This window comes from Anoplophora glabripennis, unplaced genomic scaffold (assembly GCF_000390285.2).
Source record: "Anoplophora glabripennis isolate ALB-LARVAE unplaced genomic scaffold, Agla_2.0 scaffold309, whole genome shotgun sequence".
NCBI lineage: Eukaryota > Metazoa > Arthropoda > Insecta > Coleoptera > Cerambycidae > Anoplophora > Anoplophora glabripennis.
The window spans coordinates 290,558-308,089 of NW_019416391.1; the positions used below are offsets into that span (position 1 = coordinate 290,558).

At 31.5% G+C, this 17,532-nt stretch overlaps 1 protein-coding gene across 2 annotated transcripts in view; it reads right to left on the reverse strand.

The window, feature by feature from the left end:
* Positions 1-606: 606 nt before the first annotated feature.
* The window catches only part of LOC108908571 (E3 ubiquitin-protein ligase RBBP6), a 31,421-nt gene continuing 14,495 nt past the window's right edge, over positions 607-17,532 (reverse strand). For both annotated transcript variants that reach the window (XM_018712644.1, XM_018712643.1), the window contains 2 exons: positions 13,843-14,127; positions 607-3,040 (listed from right to left, as the gene is read on the reverse strand). In XM_018712644.1, coding sequence (XP_018568160.1) covers positions 769-3,040; positions 13,843-14,127 — 2,557 coding nt within the window. In that variant the 3' untranslated portion in view covers positions 607-768. The remainder of the gene's footprint in view (positions 3,041-13,842; positions 14,128-17,532) is intronic.

Sequence of the window (17,532 nt, forward strand, 5' to 3'; positions counted from 1 at the left end):
CTAATTCTTCTACCGACTGTTTAGACTCAAAGGAAAAAGTCGAGTGGCGTCAAGTCAGGTGATTTTGGCGGCCACTCAATAAGAGGACTTTTATTCCATGGCTTGCTTCGTTTGACGGAAAAAATTCATAATAATGTGATTTTTAATTTTGCCACAGAATTATTAATATGCAAATTTTTTTTAGGAAATTTGGTATATGCTTATTTTAAGGGGCACTTAATTCACTGGCATACTTAAATTTTTCCTAAAAAAATCACTAATATGGTTTCTTCCATTTTGATTCTCCAAAAATGATCTGCTAGTCCTTGGTTTTTGTATAAAAAGCATTACACTTGGTTCTTAAGTACGCTCTTTGCCTCTCTACAATTAAAAAAAAAGTAGGTCAAAATCGTCTTGTAAATAAAAATTTTATGAGGGTGTCCCGGTTTTGAATGGGTCACACTGTATATGTGTTGGACAAACTTACAATACAATATAACCTGATCGGAACAGGTTATATTTAAGCGTTAGCTGTGCTGTGCAGTACCTACTGAAAATAAATGTTTTTTTTCTAGGTTTTAAGGTTATTTAGATTTAAATAAAAAATAAATTAATGTACTTATACACGATTTATTATATTAAGATTACACAAGTACTTTTCCATTTCACTAGTGCCTTAGCATTAATACCAAGCTATGTACAAAAAAATTATATGATGAAGTATTATAAATTACTACCTACTCCTTTTAATAGTAAAGTAATATACAATAGCCTATCCTTGTCTGCATACTACTTATGTTTGGATTTTTTCTTCTTCTTTTTATTCTTTTTGTGCTTCTTCTTTTTGCGGTCTCTCTCGCTATCGCTGGAATCTGATTCAGACTCCGAACTACTACTACTGCTCGTCTCCCTCTTCTTCTTCTTTTTGTGTTTTTTATGTTTCTTCTTCTTCCGATCCTCTTCAGAACTAGATTCTGAATCGGATTCAGAAGAAGAGCTCTTTTTCTCGACGTCTTCCTTTTCCGCGTGTTTCTTAACCTCCTTTTTCTTCTCTTTTTCTTCCTCTTCGTCCGTATGCGATTCAAGATCGTAATCCGGCTCGAAATTTGCCTCATCGATTGTTGGTTTACGTTTTGTAACGTTGGGTTGAGGTTTGACCTCGTCTTTTTCATCTTTGCTTTCTTTTGAATCTTCATCTTTGTTCTTTTTTGGCTTTTCCTTCTTCTGTTTCCTGTCTTTCTTCTTATGTTTATCTTTTCGGTCTTCGCTTTCGCTACGCGACCTAGACCTCTTTCTTTTCGTCTTTTTGTCCTCGTCGTGCTTACTCCTTTCCTCTTTTCTGCTGCTGTGTTCCCTTCTACGATCGCTTCTTTTGTTGTCGTGCCTTCTGTGGTGTCTACTGTCGTTTCTATTCCGGAAACGTTCCCTGCTATTCTCCCTTCTTCTAGACCTAGATCTCCTGTTTCTGTCTCTGTGTCCTCTGAATTCATCTACCTCTACTCTCCTCTCTCCCATTGCGTAGTTTCTGCCGCTTTCTCCTCTCCTACTGAATGGCGAGATAGTTCGGGATCTGTTCCTAGCTAAATTAATCACTTTATCCGTATCCTCGACTTTAATGCCTAAACGTTCTTTCACCGATAATCTTACGGGTGGTTGGGGTGGATCCGTTTTCTTGGCATCTACAGAAGCTGACGCAACAGTGATTTGTATCTGGTTGTGCCCCTTTTCAATCTCTCGTTCTCCCGAGTATAACTTAGCCCTATCGGTACTAATTTTCTTGATTTCAATGGGCCGGATGGCATTGATGGCTTTAGCAAAGATAGCATTTTCGGCCCTCTTTAATACTTCGTTAGTTACTTTTCCCGATTTGTCGGATTTAGAGTCTGATTTGTGGCTATCCTGAGGACTAGTGAGTACTTGGCCGTCTTCTTCCACTTCCCATTTGGATTTTTCTGGGACGGGTGCGAGGATGTCGCTTTTATCCACTTCTGCTTTTAGGTCCATGTCAGTTGTGTGTAACTCGAGTACGTCTTTTTCTTCATCCTCAAATTCTTTTATCTCTCCCTCTTCCACCACTTCTTCCACACTGGCCAATTCTATTATATCTTCTTTGCTTTCCTCCTCAAATATGTCTTCTATCTTTCCATAGTTTTCTATCACCTTGGTGTCAATTTCTTCCGATAACATATCTTCGTACAAGTCAAGTTTCTGTAAGTCGATTTTCTGTTCTTCCGGCTCTGGACTAACTGGTTTTTTCTTCTTTTCTTCAACCACAACAACCTTTTCCTTCTCTTCCTCTACTGGTTTTCTTTTCTTCTCCTCTTTTAGAGCCTGTTCCTCTTCTTTGATAGCTTCCAATCTCTTTTCTTCCAATTGTCTCTCTTCTTCTAATTCCCTTTTCTTTTTCTCTTCCTGTTGTCGCTTGTCTTGATCTGAATCCTCATCGATATTTTTAGGTATTACTTGTTTAAATTCGTCTTTGGATTTCTTTTCTTTATTATCCTTTTTATGTTTTTCTTTCTTGTCCCTTTTCTTTCTCTTTTCCGATTCCTTTTTGTCTTTGTGTTTCTTTTTGTCTTTCCCTTTTCTTGATCTTTCGTCATCAGAATGGTCGCGCCTTCTATCCTTCTCTTCCCTGTCAGAGGAATCCCTTCGTCTCCGTCTGTGTTTATCAGGACTATCTCTTTCTTTGGATTTAGACTTTCGTTTGGGACTAGGATTTCTGGCTTTATCAGGAGTCCTGCTTCTTTTTTCATGTCGACGTTTTCTATCTGGAGATCTATCTCGCTCTTTCTTATCACCGCTTCTTTTACTATCATTGGTTTCCTTGCCTTTATCGTCGTTTCTTGGGCTGTTGCGGTGATCTTTAGATTCTGAAATTTTGAAAAGAGGTTCTTCAACCCCAGGTGGTGCTATGTCGTCATCAACCCCAGGCGGCGCAATGTCTTCATAATGCCGTTGGGGTTGGATGCTGTGTATTGTTTGAGGTAGAGGCTGATTAAATGGAGGTTCTTTGTTCATGAAAGGCGGACCAAAGTCGCGAGGTGGCACTTGGGGATACCTAAACAGACATAGAAAAAACAAATTAGATTTCGGTTTCGTCAGTGCTTTGGAGAGGGAACAACGAATCTCCCTCCAAAAAAATTAAATTAAAAATAATTTACGCAAACCAATGTAGTTTGTGGCAAATTTGTAATTGTCTCGTGATTTGCTGTAAAAGTATATAAAGAAGCTCCTCAAATGGTAGAATTCTCCAGTCTGCGGACCTAAAACATATATGTTTATAGAAGTTATGTATTTTTTGAAAAAACAAAGCCGATTTTGGAAAAATAGTTTATTGCAGAATAATATTTACAACTTTTTTATACATTGACTGACTTTGTAACTGCTCTCATAGTTATAGGGAGTAATATTAACTAATACAAATTGATAAAAATGTAAATAAGTGAATATTTAACCGATCATATAGTTTAATTCTACACAGAGTCTATTTTTTTAATATAACCACATAAAACAACAAAAATAAATTACCAGAATAATCTTTAAAAAGTGCCACAAGATAAAAGATGATTCTGGATGAGCTACAATAATAAAAAAATACATAACATTATATCTATTTTATATAAAAGGTAAAAAATAAGGAATAAAACAAAATGGATGATGCTACTCATATACAAGACTATACAAAGATTTCGATTACAGAATAATTACAAATATGTTTTTTTGCAGTTAAGCATGAATTATATTTTAAAGTTACCTGTTGGAGGTGTAAGGTTTTTTTAAATAATTGTAATAATTTTCATATTTTAGAGAATTATTTTTATTAAAAATATTTTAAGATCGTAATAGTTACATCACTTATATTTTATAAAATACTTTCCATCTAAAAAATTACTTTACTGACTTTTTAAACTCAAACAAATGTAATATAAACTAGAAAAAAAATACTTTTAAGTCATCATTCAAACATGTTTTAGATATTCATTTTTATTTCCTATTGCCCATTATTATTTCAAGAAGATAACATTACCGTTGGATGGATATTACCATTTATCAAAAAACTATGTTCGACAGCAACAGTAATCATTTCCCGTTATCTTGCAATAAACAATAGACGATAAAATATAATGTAAAACACATTACTATAAAAAGTTTCCTTATATTTAAGTTTAATCTTTTTCGAGATGTGAATTTTCCTTTAATTTAATTTTTTTTTACATCACATTCTAGATTATCTACTGTAATAATTTTGATAAAAGCAAAAGTTAGCATCGATAATATAACTAAAATAACATTTAGATGTCGATGTTTGGTATATTTTTCAATTGTTGAGATGTTTTTTAAATTGGAATATAAGTATATTTTTCAAGAACATTTTTTGAAATCTTCAAGATCTAAAATAATTTGATTAAACTCCTGTCAGAAATTAAATACTGAATGATTTTTTATCTTAAAAAAAAAAAATGGTAAATAGTTATTCACGACAAAACAAACCTTTAGCGTTTTTGTCGTATAATAGGAAATTATACATGAGGCTTCATGAAAGGGGTAGTGATTTCAGTTTCTATAAATGTGTTTTGTTTTTAAAATGACTCATGCTTATAGTAGAACAGTACTGTTTTAAATGTAAAGTCGTGATACTATTTAAAAAACTAACAGGTGGATAACAGATAACGGACTAATATTATGAGATTCAAGTTCGTCAAATTACAAGTTTGATAGATGTAAACGACAGAAGTTATATGAATACATAGAAAATGGCATGGAAAACGTTGTGGATATGCTGAGCAATAGCTTGTGAACAATTCCAGTTTCGATCATTATGATTATCTTTAAGCAGATCCAGACTTATCAAAATTAAAAAATTACCTAGTTCATTTTTTCTATTTTCGTTAATTTTAAGGTTTCGAAAAAATATAACTTGCAAAAATTGCTTTATTGAGTTATCTGTTGTGTTAAAAAAAGACTTCAACATAAAAAACACCCAGCACAACTTTCTTTAGGGTAAATTGAAACCATTAAAGCTCATTTTTTTAAATACAAAGCCATATTTTTTCCCATATTCTGATGAGGAATTGAATTCTAAGTATTTTTAATTTTTTGTTTTTCAGAATTTGACTATCTATTTATAAACTAACCTCAAACTTATAGAAATTAAGAGCCAATTTTGATTTAATGAAAAACTAAAATTAACATGCAAATTTTGTAGCAAAAATATATAACAAAAATAATACAGATTTTTAATAGAACACATTTAGTGTTTTCAACAACTAAAAATATTTGTTTAGTATGAGTGTGCTCACTCGAATTAACTCTCGTACACAAAATAGACTAGAAAAAAATTTATATAGTATTTATAGTCAAACATAGTGGCAGTAAGAAATTCTCTGAAAAACGCACCTTTATTTGCTAAGAAATAAAACAGAAACATTTAGAGTCTGAACCGCAGCGTAAAAAAATCGGTAGTTGTATTGCGGCTACTAAGATTTACATTCATAACTTATATTCCCAGTTGTCATGTATCTTTTAAATTGTACAAGCATGATATTCATTTGTCAGAAATAGTAACTTCTCCTCTCTGGGGGGGTTGAACAACATTGTGGTTAAGAGTGAAGGAATATGATTCCGAAGTGATCAAGGAACAGGATTGACAATTACTTAGAGATCGACAATAGAGACTAGTTATGTTGGGTTAACGGAAAAAGATATCCAAGTTAAGGCTGTCGTTTTATAGACAAGAAAATCCGTTTAAACTATACAAAAAATGTTAGAATACAAGGATTCCTTTAATTTTCACAGTGAAAACAAATTCATTGAAAATTACGCATAAAAACATCACTTTTAACGTGGGTAAATAAGTTAAGAGACTTATTTTTTAAGCATTATACAGGTAAATTTGAAGATTGAAAATTATGATATGCATCGTATTTGGAATTAAAAATGTAAAATGTGATTTGCTTGGTAGTTTGTGATTTGTTGGTCTTACTGATTTGCAAATATCTGTGAAACCACGAACTGTAAAGTTTACTTTCATGTTTTTTTTGTCAAAAAAAAAAAAAAAAATTAAAATTTCTTAAAAAAAACAAATATTTTGAAATTAGTGGCCCAAAACTAAAACTGATTTTGCAGATACATATTATTAAATCCCATTTAGAAAAATAGTGAAAAAGTATTTTCGGATTGTGACCCAGGTACTTGTATAGAGTGACTCAGAATTAATGTCAAACATGAATGACGGTTTTTTTGAAAATGTTCCCTCTTAGAGATAAGTTAAAAAAATATATTTTCAATACTTTCCAAACTAAACTTGATACAAGAAATGAAGTTCTCATTTGTAAACGATTTCATTTATTATGTTAAGACCAATCAAATGTCATTTTTTAAATTAATTTTGGGCCAATTAAGTCATTATTATACAGACAAAACTTGAATCTACTGAACCTATATTCGTACCAAATTGAATTTTAAACTAAATATAACGGTTCCTAAAATAATCTTGTCAATAAAATTTGAGTCAATGGTCCTGCTTTTTTTCTACTGTTCCCAAATTTTTATTACTCAACTGTAAAATGTATTAGAAAGTGTTTTATACCTAGGAATTAAAAAAGCTTTAGTCTAGGTGTACTCTGACAGAGGGCCAAAACACAAATTTTGGGAACTGCTGGTTTATGACGTAAATAGAAATAACTTGGTGACAGAACTAATATCTCGTTAAAAAGAATGTTTGGTATTATTTCTGTAAATTGTAAAGTTTTTCTAGTCCACTTAACCTAATGCTAGGTAACTAAATTGAATTTTGTGGAATATTTTTGTCAAATACAGTTTGAGACAATAATTTAGATTTTTTTTCGACTAATACATCATTTTTTAATATTTGCCACAGTATGAAAGTTATTTTACTTTTTAATTTTGCAAGACAACTTATTTCTTGTATGAATTGATTATTTTCTATTCTTTTGTATTTCATTGCCTCAGAATAAGCTGAACTGAGGCCATATTTTACAAAAAGTTTGTTTTTCCCAAAAATTATTGATAATACAATTATTGACAAAATACAGAGTACCTGATTTTTCATGTTAACTACTTCGTAAATACAAGTAAACCGGAAGAATCAATTGGGATTATGTTTTTATTTACAGAGCTCTGAAAATACATCATTTTGGTTTTCCATTGCCATGAAATTCTGAGCTATTATCTTTAAAGTAAAATATATTAGGGAATTTTTTGCTGAAAAACCACTATAGGACTATTCTATGCCCTCAAAATAGTTTTGTACTAAATTTGAAGAAAAAATATACTGGTTATTTTTTTTGAGTAAAAAAATGTAAAATAGAATTTTGTGCTGCACATATAGGATGCCCCAAAATCAAAAACAGAATATCATAGAACTGTTCTACGCCCCCGAAAAAATAGTTGTGTATCGATATAAAAGAAAAATATCTACTGATTATTAAGGAGGTTTATCTGGTAAGGAGGTACGTCTAAAAGTCTAATGAGAGTTTCGTACATGTACATTCGCTAGTGACTAAAGTAGTAAGCCTTTAGATTTGGCAACGTTGTACTTGGCTGGCTTTGTTTGGATGCCTAAGCTCGAAATATACACCATATGTCACACCTGCGAATTTCAAATAATACGCTAGTCGAGAACCGCGACGTTGCCGCTATCACATGTATGAACGTTAAGTTCATCAACAACGGCAGTTTGAAGGAGAATTATTATAAATTATGTAGCTTACAAGTACCTAATCGATTTCTACGAGCTGTCATATGGTTCCTTAGATATCGGTTTCCTATTTATAGTCCAATTAACTAAGCCTTTAAATCGAAATTTTGTCAACTTGGCTGAATTTTTGATATGAGTTAGTTTAAGGTATATCATAACAATAAGTGAGAGTAATTTTTTGTTCAACCCCCGGCCAAGGGTGGAAAAAGATAAAACAAAGGGCTTTTTCAAGATAACTCAAAAAGGGTAAGAGCTAGAAAAAAANTTTTTTTTGAGTAAAAAAATGTAAAATAGAATTTTGTGCTGCACATATAGGATGCCCCAAAATCAAAAACAGAATGTCATAAAACTGTTCTACGCCCCCTAAAAAATAGTTGTGTATCGATATAAAAGAAAAATATCTACTGATTATTAAGGTTTATCGGGTAGGGAGGTACGTCAGTAGTAAGCCTTTAGATTTGGCAACGTTGCACTTGGCTGGCTTTGTTTGGATGCCTAAGCTCGAAATATACACCATATGTCACACCTGCGAATTTCAGATAATACGCTAGTCGAGAACCGCGGCGTTGCCGCTATCACATGTATGAACGTTAAGTTAATCAACAACAGCAGTTTGAAGGAGAATTATTATAAATTATGTATCTTACAAGTATCTAATCGATTTCTACGACCTGTCATACAGTTCCTTAGATATCGGTTTCCTATTTATACAAGTTGCTGTAAAAACTGTTTGCCAATTGCTACGCATTCTAAGTGGAAAGACCAAAAAAAATCTGCATTCTCATAAGACTCTGTACTAAATCGTGAAAAATTATTTTATTAATATCTCGTCTCTTGGGTGTCCAAACTAGTCATAATTTTTTTGAGGATTTTCTCCATATTAGCTTATATTAATTTTTTTATGAATATTTGTTCGTCAATTCCAAATCAGATAAACCTCCTCAAAATAAAAATGACTGATTTATTTGTAGTTCACATATTTAATTTTTTTCTGTATAAAACTTTGCAACCAATGAATTAAATAATTTTTTCTTGTTACTACACAACAAAATTCTATTTTGAATTTTTTTAAAGTTTATCGGCACGTAGAAAAATAACCAATCGCTATTATTTCTTCAAATTTGGGATTATTTTTTCCATAAAAAAATAGTTTTTCTGAAAGATGCACCTATAAAAAACCGCAGCAGGGGTTCATTGATATGGAAAACCAATAACTGCTATGTGGTGAGGTCTTTAGAAAATAGTGTTGTTATTTTTTTGAGCCATCAAAAATTCTATTTTGAATTTTTTAAAAGTTTATCGACACAGAAAAATAACCAGTCGATATTATTTCTTCAAATTTGGGATCTAACTGCTTTGGATGTAGTATAATCCTAAAATGATATTTTTTCCATAAAAAAATTAGTTTTTCTGAAAAATGCACCTATAAAAAACCGCAGCAGCGGTTCATTGATATGGAAAACCAATAACTGCTAAATGATTCTGTCAGCCAACTTGTATTTAATGGAACGCACAAAGAAAAAACCATACACCCTGCATATGTGGTGAGGTCTTTAGAAAATAGTTTCTAGTTATTTTTTTGAACCGTCAGTCTATTTTGAATTTTTTAAAAGTTTATCAGTAAGTAAAAAAGTAACCAGTCGATATTATTTTTTCAAACGACCACGCACCCAGTATATGGGATTTTGATTCCCGTCGAATTGGTTGCAAACAATTTTTTTTGATAGTATTTGACCTTCTGATAAAAAGTTTTCACGGGAACAAGTCATCTAAAGGACAAAGTGAGAAAACACATTTTATTAAGAAGAGCACGATAAATTGTTATATACTTGAAAGGCCATTCATGCTGTTATTGAATCTGACTTTTACAGTGACATTGAATTTTATGACAAGGTGAGTGAAGGCTAACCAGTTAATGAGAATTTTTTTTTATAAGATGAGGAATTGCATTTACGCATACCCCATGCTCGGGATGGTGTTTGCACAGAGTTATGTGCGACTGGCCATAGCCATACTTACTAAAACCTCATCTATCACCACCACTGGATGTAGTTGTGCTGGCCATAGCTATATTTCCCGGTGTCGACTTAGGATGGAGGGGCCCGGCCAGTTAAGGCAAGGCTGGAATCCGGCCAATTAAGGCAAGGCTAATGTCGCTGAATTCAATTCTGAGGTGCGCTGAATCATTGTCAGTTTGGTCTTGCAATTACTTAGAACGACCTCTAAGTAACCTTGTAGGCTTAAGCGAAACCGATATTCGTATTCAGTGACCTCAAAAACCTATGTACCTACTGTTTAACATTTTTCTAATGGTTTTTTCACAATTTGACCTTGAGATGACCTTGAATCTGACATGATGGAGGTTAGATGACCTTGGATTTGTAGTCAGCATCCCCAAATACCCTTGTTTACAATGATCAATCTACATATCTTTCAATATCCAACTCTCGTCGACTGCCAGACCTTCTAGGAGGCTTTTTTGGGCATTGTGCCCGTGAGACCTTTTTATCAGGTCAAATACTATCGCAACTAATCCGACGGTGAAACAAAATCCCATATACTGGGTGAGTGGTCCTTTGGGACACAATTGCTTTGGAGGATGTAGAATAATCCTACAGTTATTTTTTCCATAAAAAAAATAGTTTTTTTTGAAAAATGTACCTATAAAAAACCGCAGCAGGGATTCATGGATATGGAAAACCAATAACTGCTAAATGATTCTGTCAGCCAACTTGTATTTCTTTAGAAAATAGTGTTTAGTAACTTTTTGAGCCATCTTATGTAATGTGAAAATATATTTAAAATTTGCAAGAACTTGCAATGGGCCAATCTATATATTTTCAGTTTTATAATCTTTCTTACTTTTTTCTGTTTGTTATGTTCGATGAAGGCAATATACTTCCATTAATCGGACTTCTAAGTTTGCTAGTTACTGCCACCTCTTATGTGAAAGTACGATTGCAGGTTCAGTAAAGGAATTAATAGAAACTTCAACTATATGTTTATTTTCAAAAAATGCATAACATTACACTGATAACAATTGTAATAAAACAAATACAGTTCAAACCATATTTATACCAAGTTTTGTTCATCGTACTGGGAAAACTTGGTAATAGTCTTGTATAATGAGTATAGGTAGTACAAAAAATAAAAATATATAAATAAATTTATCAATTATCGTGTTCAATATATCACAAGATAATATCACAGTCGATGCGGTCACATATCACAGACAGAATCACCACGGTTGCACCTTATCATTTAATCTTCTCAATTGCAGTTATTATATATTTTATAACAATTTTTAAAGGAACAATAACGAGTAATTTTATAACACACGCAACAAATGCTTTCAAATGGGAATAAAAAACATTAAAATACTTTTTGTAATTCTAAGTGTGACCTAATAAAATTACTCATCTACAATATGTTACTTTATTAATAGTGTTAATCTTTCAGTTAACCGTAACCATGGAGGTCAAACTGAAAATGTTTCATTGGAATACTTAAAACTTTTATTCAAGCAACTGTATATTCATAATATAAAAATATAAGTACTGGGTAAATTAATGTTATTTTTTTTACAATATAACCACTCTGAAGATCGAGTGATGGAGGTCATTCTCGAAAATAGAAACAACGGCGGAAATTACACTTTCAAATGGTTAACACAGAGATGTGTCTTAAAAATAAACCACTTATTTTTTATTAAGAAAAATAAATAACACCACTGCATGTCACATTCTATCTGCAATTATATATGTACAGTCGTGGACAAAAAAAGCGTTCCGGCCTTAAATGTGGTGCAAGAGAGAAAGTTGTAAAACCCTTATTCATAAAGGACTATCAGTAGTTTAGGTTGGAAACTTTTTATTGTCCACAGCTGAACATCAGGCTATCATAAAAGTGGCGAAATAAATGATTTTGAAGATATTTTCCTTGTCGAAAATATATTTTCGAAATGCACAACAAATATACAGGGCATAACTTTTAGTGGGGGTCACTTTTTTAGGGGTAGGCTCTTGTCCACGGCATCAATGGGCAGTTCCCAAACACGGTTGTATGTGCGTGCTTACCAGTGTTACATTTTATCTTTTTAAATCAATTGTACGAAACTAACAGTGGCAGTGAGCGAAACTGCAACGGAAAGTAATTTTGTAAAAAAAAATTGCATTTGCATGACTGTGACATGTTACTTTAATGTCACCATATATTTTTTTGATGAAATGTCAAACAAATTTTTTTTTTTATTAAATTCATAGTTTTGGCCCGATTAAATATGTATTATCTGCTATTGGTATGTGAATTAAGCATACTGCTAATAATTTATGTTTTAAAATAATTATTTTTGCTGTTTATAAAATGTATACAGCAAAAAATAAATAAAAAGTATTGGTAGCTATTTTTTTAAAGTACTGTGTTTAGTTTCAGTGTCAATAACCTCTAAAAATGACCTAGTTTAGGTAATAGCAATCCATTTGATGCGATATGACAATAGGGTGCTTATTCTATAGCAAATAGGCAACCAGCAATACATTTTTATAGATTTTATTACACAATTTGTCTAAATATGAATTAATGCACATATAACAGACTTTCCCCCATTTTAACGCAAATTTTCTATAAAATGGACTTAGGTTGAAACTAAAATTACTTTTTGGTGTAAAGAAATTTGTATTCTACAATGCCTCTTGTTCAAAAGCGGCAAATTACAAATTTCTTTACAACAAAAAGTAATTCGAGTTTCAAACTAACTAATTTTATAGAAAATCTGCGTTAGAATGGAGGAAAGTGTTATTTGTGTATTAATTCATACTTAGACAAACTGTGTAATAAAATCTATAAAAATGTATTGCTGGCTGCCTATTTGCTATAAATCCCTCTTAATTCGGCAAAATGAAAATGTTCAAATACGTCATTGGTTCATAATATTATATTTATTTTAGTTTTCAGTTCACAAGGTGTTTTATTAGGTTTAATTTTACTTATAGTAAAATTATTACTGACAATAAAGTGGTATTTAGTGAAGTGTCATGAGTAGTTTAAGTGTTAGGTATAACCTTAAAAAAATATTTATTTCAGTGTTTAGTGGCAGCATGGTGTTTGTGTGTCTTCATTGTTAAATTTGTGAAAAAACGAGTACGAATCAAGAAATATAAGATATGACAACAATGCACTCCATACCCAATTGGTGTACGCTTGCAACTAGCGTACATGGTTGTTTGAGGTCACAATAAACTGTCCGGTGGCAGGGTATGAAAAATTACGAAAAACAAGTTACAAGAATTCAGCGTTCACAACGGAATTTGAGAAAACAGACCTATGTGTTTCTAAAGGTCAAAGGTAGTCTCTGTAAACATATGACCCCAAAAGTTACACCCTATTAAAGTTAAAATTGATATTCAGTTACTGAAAATGTATTCAAAAAGCTTGTCTTGTAGTATAGTTTTACTTCAAAGGCCATGATCACAGTGTACCATAGCATACATTTTGAGAACTGCTGAATTAGGACATAAAGGTCAATAACATGAAAATAACTAAGTTTTATTTTATATAACAATGATGACAATATCATGTTTTTAAAATGGTAGTACAATATTTTTTTTTTGATAATTAAATTTTTTTTTTCAAAATAGACAAAAAAAATATTTTATTGAAGTAGCAATTAGAGAGCCCAATCACAGGATTTCGGGCAATTTGAAGGTTTCAAATCTTGAGATTAAATTAAAATATAAGATTACTGAGAACAAATACTTCGAATTAAATGTGATTAGCACAGCGGTTCCCAAACATTTGTTTTTTTTCATAGGAAATAGATGACAAATATAACTTTACTGAATTTAAAATGTATTTAAAAAAGTACTTATGTATAACTAGGAATTCAAAAAACTTGTCTTTTAATCAAGTTTTCCTCCTGGCCCGCAGTAGCATGCAAAGACATACATTTGAGAACTGCTGATTTAGGACATAAACAATTTAAGAACCCGACAAGTTTTTTAACACAAACTTTATAAAAACATAACTATATTAAGTACACAACGACTGTTAGAATATTATCATTTACCTCGCCACATTTTATAAGAACCGTCGCATTTATATCAATTGTAACAAAGGCATTCATGAACATTGAATAGAGGTACCTGTTAGTCTGGAATCCTTGCTGCAGGTCGGGAGGAGCATAATAGTTGTCTTGCATAGGCCTCGGCGGCATGGCGGTCGGTTGTTGCCACTGGGGCTGCCTCGAGGGGCCCCTCCTGTCCTCGTAGTTGTCGTAGTAGCGATCGCGGTCTCTTTCTCTCGATCGCCGGTCTCTAGACTCTCTGCCCCGTCGGTTATCCTTGAAGGGGCGGTCGTCCCTGTTGTAGTCCCGGTCCCGGTCGTCCTCGTAGTCTCGGTCGCGGTGCCTGTCGTTCTGGTGACGGCCCCTGTAACAAAAACCAAATTTGCATAAATCAAGATGTAGGAAATAAGAGAGCAAATGAAAAATGTGTGTTTTTGATGTGTTAAATATAGAAATGTTCAGGACACAACGAATCTTACTTTTTTTATTGACCTACTGATCTTTAGGGAATATGTACAAGTTGAAGCGGACATTCACTGCAACTGGAGGTGTAACAATTATAAAATTACAAATTGTTCAATGCTTTTTAGAAAAAAGATTTTACTACAACAAACAAGAAAAAATATAAAAACCAAACAAAGTGGAACTAAAAATATTTTTTCAAAGATAGGTTTTATTATGTTGGTTCTATTATAATGTGAAAATAAGATTGTTACTTTCATTTGTACCATTAGCAACAGCTCAATACAGGGTGTGCCATTTAACACTCTCGCTGTCAATATCTCCGAAATGAAGAAATTTATTTTAGTTCCGGAAAATGGGGTTGTTAGGTCCCTCGAATAGCTTCAGATTGTAGTTAGAACTGTTAGTTCAAATCTTTCTGTATAGATGGCGTGGCGATACTAAACAATATTTTGATCCCTGGAATGTGGAAATGTAGACCATCTGAAAGATCGTTAAATTTTGAGTAATTTTTGTAATATAAAGTTTTTTCCAATATTTACTTGTTTTAGAGACATATGTCGACTTCAATAATAGGAAAATTTATTATTTTATCTAAATCACACCGAGACAAAATATTCTTTTAAAATATTGTTATAAATACTTTATTCACACCACATATTACAAACAATAAATAATATAAAAGCAAATGATCAACTACAGAAAAAAATTGTGCAATGGTAAATCTTATAACTACTATAGTTAAATTGAAAGACGGAAGCTGATAAAACTGTAATTATTGGAAAACTAATATGTGTCATCTGCCATACACGTTTTATTTTAAACAAATGACATAAGCCACTTATGACTGCATTTTTGAATAACATTTGATAAAATACGGTTCGTCTCTGCCCCTTATAAGATTTACCATTGTATAATATTTTTTCTGTAGTTGATTATTCGTTTTTTTTTTATAATTTATTGTTTGTTAGTATGTGACCTGAATAAAGCCATTATAACAATATTTTAAAAGAATATTTTGTCTCAGTGTGATTTAAATAAAATAATATATTTTCCTGTTATATCATAAATTGCATATTGAAGTTGACATAACTCAAAAACAAGTAAATATAGGGAAAAATTTGATATTACAAAAATTACTCAAAATTTAACGATTTTTCAGATGGATTGCATTTCCACATTTCAGAGATCAAAAATTTTTTAGTATTGCCACGCCATCTATACAGAAAGATTTAAACTAACAGTTCTAACTACAATGTGAAGCTATTCAAGGGACCTAACAACCCCAATTTACGGAACTAAAATAAATTTCTTCATTTCGGAGATATTGGCAGTGGGAGTGTTAAATAGCACACCCTGTATATACAGGATGTTTAATCAAGTTTAGTTTAGTGAAGTCAATCTAGGGCGATGGAGCCGAACATATCTTACTGAAATATCAGTCCATTTTAATTTACAATGAGTTTAAGACAATAAAAATAAATCAAATTTAGTCAATATTTCAAAAATCATTTTGGATTATCGACGATTCAAATTAATTTGGGCTGTTTCTCAAGGCTAGAAAGTTGCCCGAACGTGTTCCAACATGGTCAACATTGTTATTCATACCGCTTGATTCACCAATAGCGTTAATTTTGTGTTTGTGGTAGAGGACGCTACTGGCAGAGGATATACAAATAAGAGATTTCACTTCATTCATAATCGTGGATCATATTTTATCTTTTTCTAATATGCGCAAGACACAAAGATTTTGAACCGAATTGTTGTCAGGCACAACTTGTAGTGAAATTTGTAATTTAACAGCTATGATTTTATCAATCACCTTTGCCACATTTTCTTTCTCTACAACTGTGCCTTACAGTGAGTGAAATATATTCGAGTTTCTGAGATCAGTTGTATCTATGGTGCCAGAGAGGGTTTAGCCGGTGAGTAAACAACAAACCATACGAACACGCTTCGTTTCGCATGAACAGGTGCTGAGTTGTATATAAAGTTGGGTTAGGTTATCCATTCGTCATATCGTCGTTGTGCAGGAATCGGTAGAAATTTTAATCAGTGAGTGTGTGTTATTGATATTCCATTTGATCTCCAGTTTTTTTTTTAGTTATTTGTATTATTTATAGTGAGCTAGACTTATTATTTGAAATGATTGAAACTATTGATAACAATTAAATATATACTAAATCCATTTTTTAAAGATTTCACTAGATAATGATAATAGTAATAATACAATTGTTAAGTTTATACCTGAATTTCTTTTTCATTAACTTTTTGATTAAAACAGTATTTAAAATGTGTTTTGCTATCCTAAAGATCCTAAAATCCTAATGGACAACATTTAGGATCTATTATCTGCATAATAAGTAAATATATTCCAATCCAAATTAATTTGGATTTTATGAACAATTTTAAAACGGGCAAGGCCTGCTCTGTATTAAAGATGATATAACGTGGTCTTATTTTAATGAAAAATACCAAGCAAAAAATGAAACTTAATTAGTATTGAGTGAAATCTCTTATTTTGTATATCCTCTTAAAATATGAATACGGTTATTCTGATACTCAAGAAATCTGTTTACATAAAAACGATATATATTTGAATAATAATTGTTGTTTATTAAATAAATAAGATATCCTAATATACACAGATCAAATTAAATTTAAATATAAATACAAGCATACAGTAAGAGGATAGCCAAACTAAGGATCAATTAACACATCAGAATTTACACTTTAAAATTGAAAATTTTGCGTCATTGAAAATGGATAATTATACAGAAAAATGAAGAAATTAACTAACAATTAAAATTAACTATTGTTTATTATAGCATCCAGTTCAGGATGCCTGAATCTATTGTTGCGTTTTGAAATAACGCTCCTCATACCGTTTTAACTTTAACTATGGATAAGTTTGGCCCAAAATAATATATATTTGCTTAGTTTGGTACATTCATGACAAACAAATAAAAACCAATATTTTTGGATAACAGTGACTTTTTGTTTCAATGTATGTTAAAAAGAGACATACAAGATCTAGAATCTGTTGTAATAAAATAAAATTTATATAGTTACAAATTAAAAATAAAGCATATAATTCTATATATTAAAAAAATAGCTAAAAATAAAATAAAATAGCTCTAAAAAAAAAGGTTTAAACTTTGCAGAATGAAAACAAGCAATATTTAATTAAGCTATGTTAATCGTAATCAGGAATCTCCCATTAAGTTGCGATCCATTAAATGTATTTAATAAATGCAAGAATCCTTATGAAATTGGAAATTATATAAGAGCAATAAGCTACTCATAT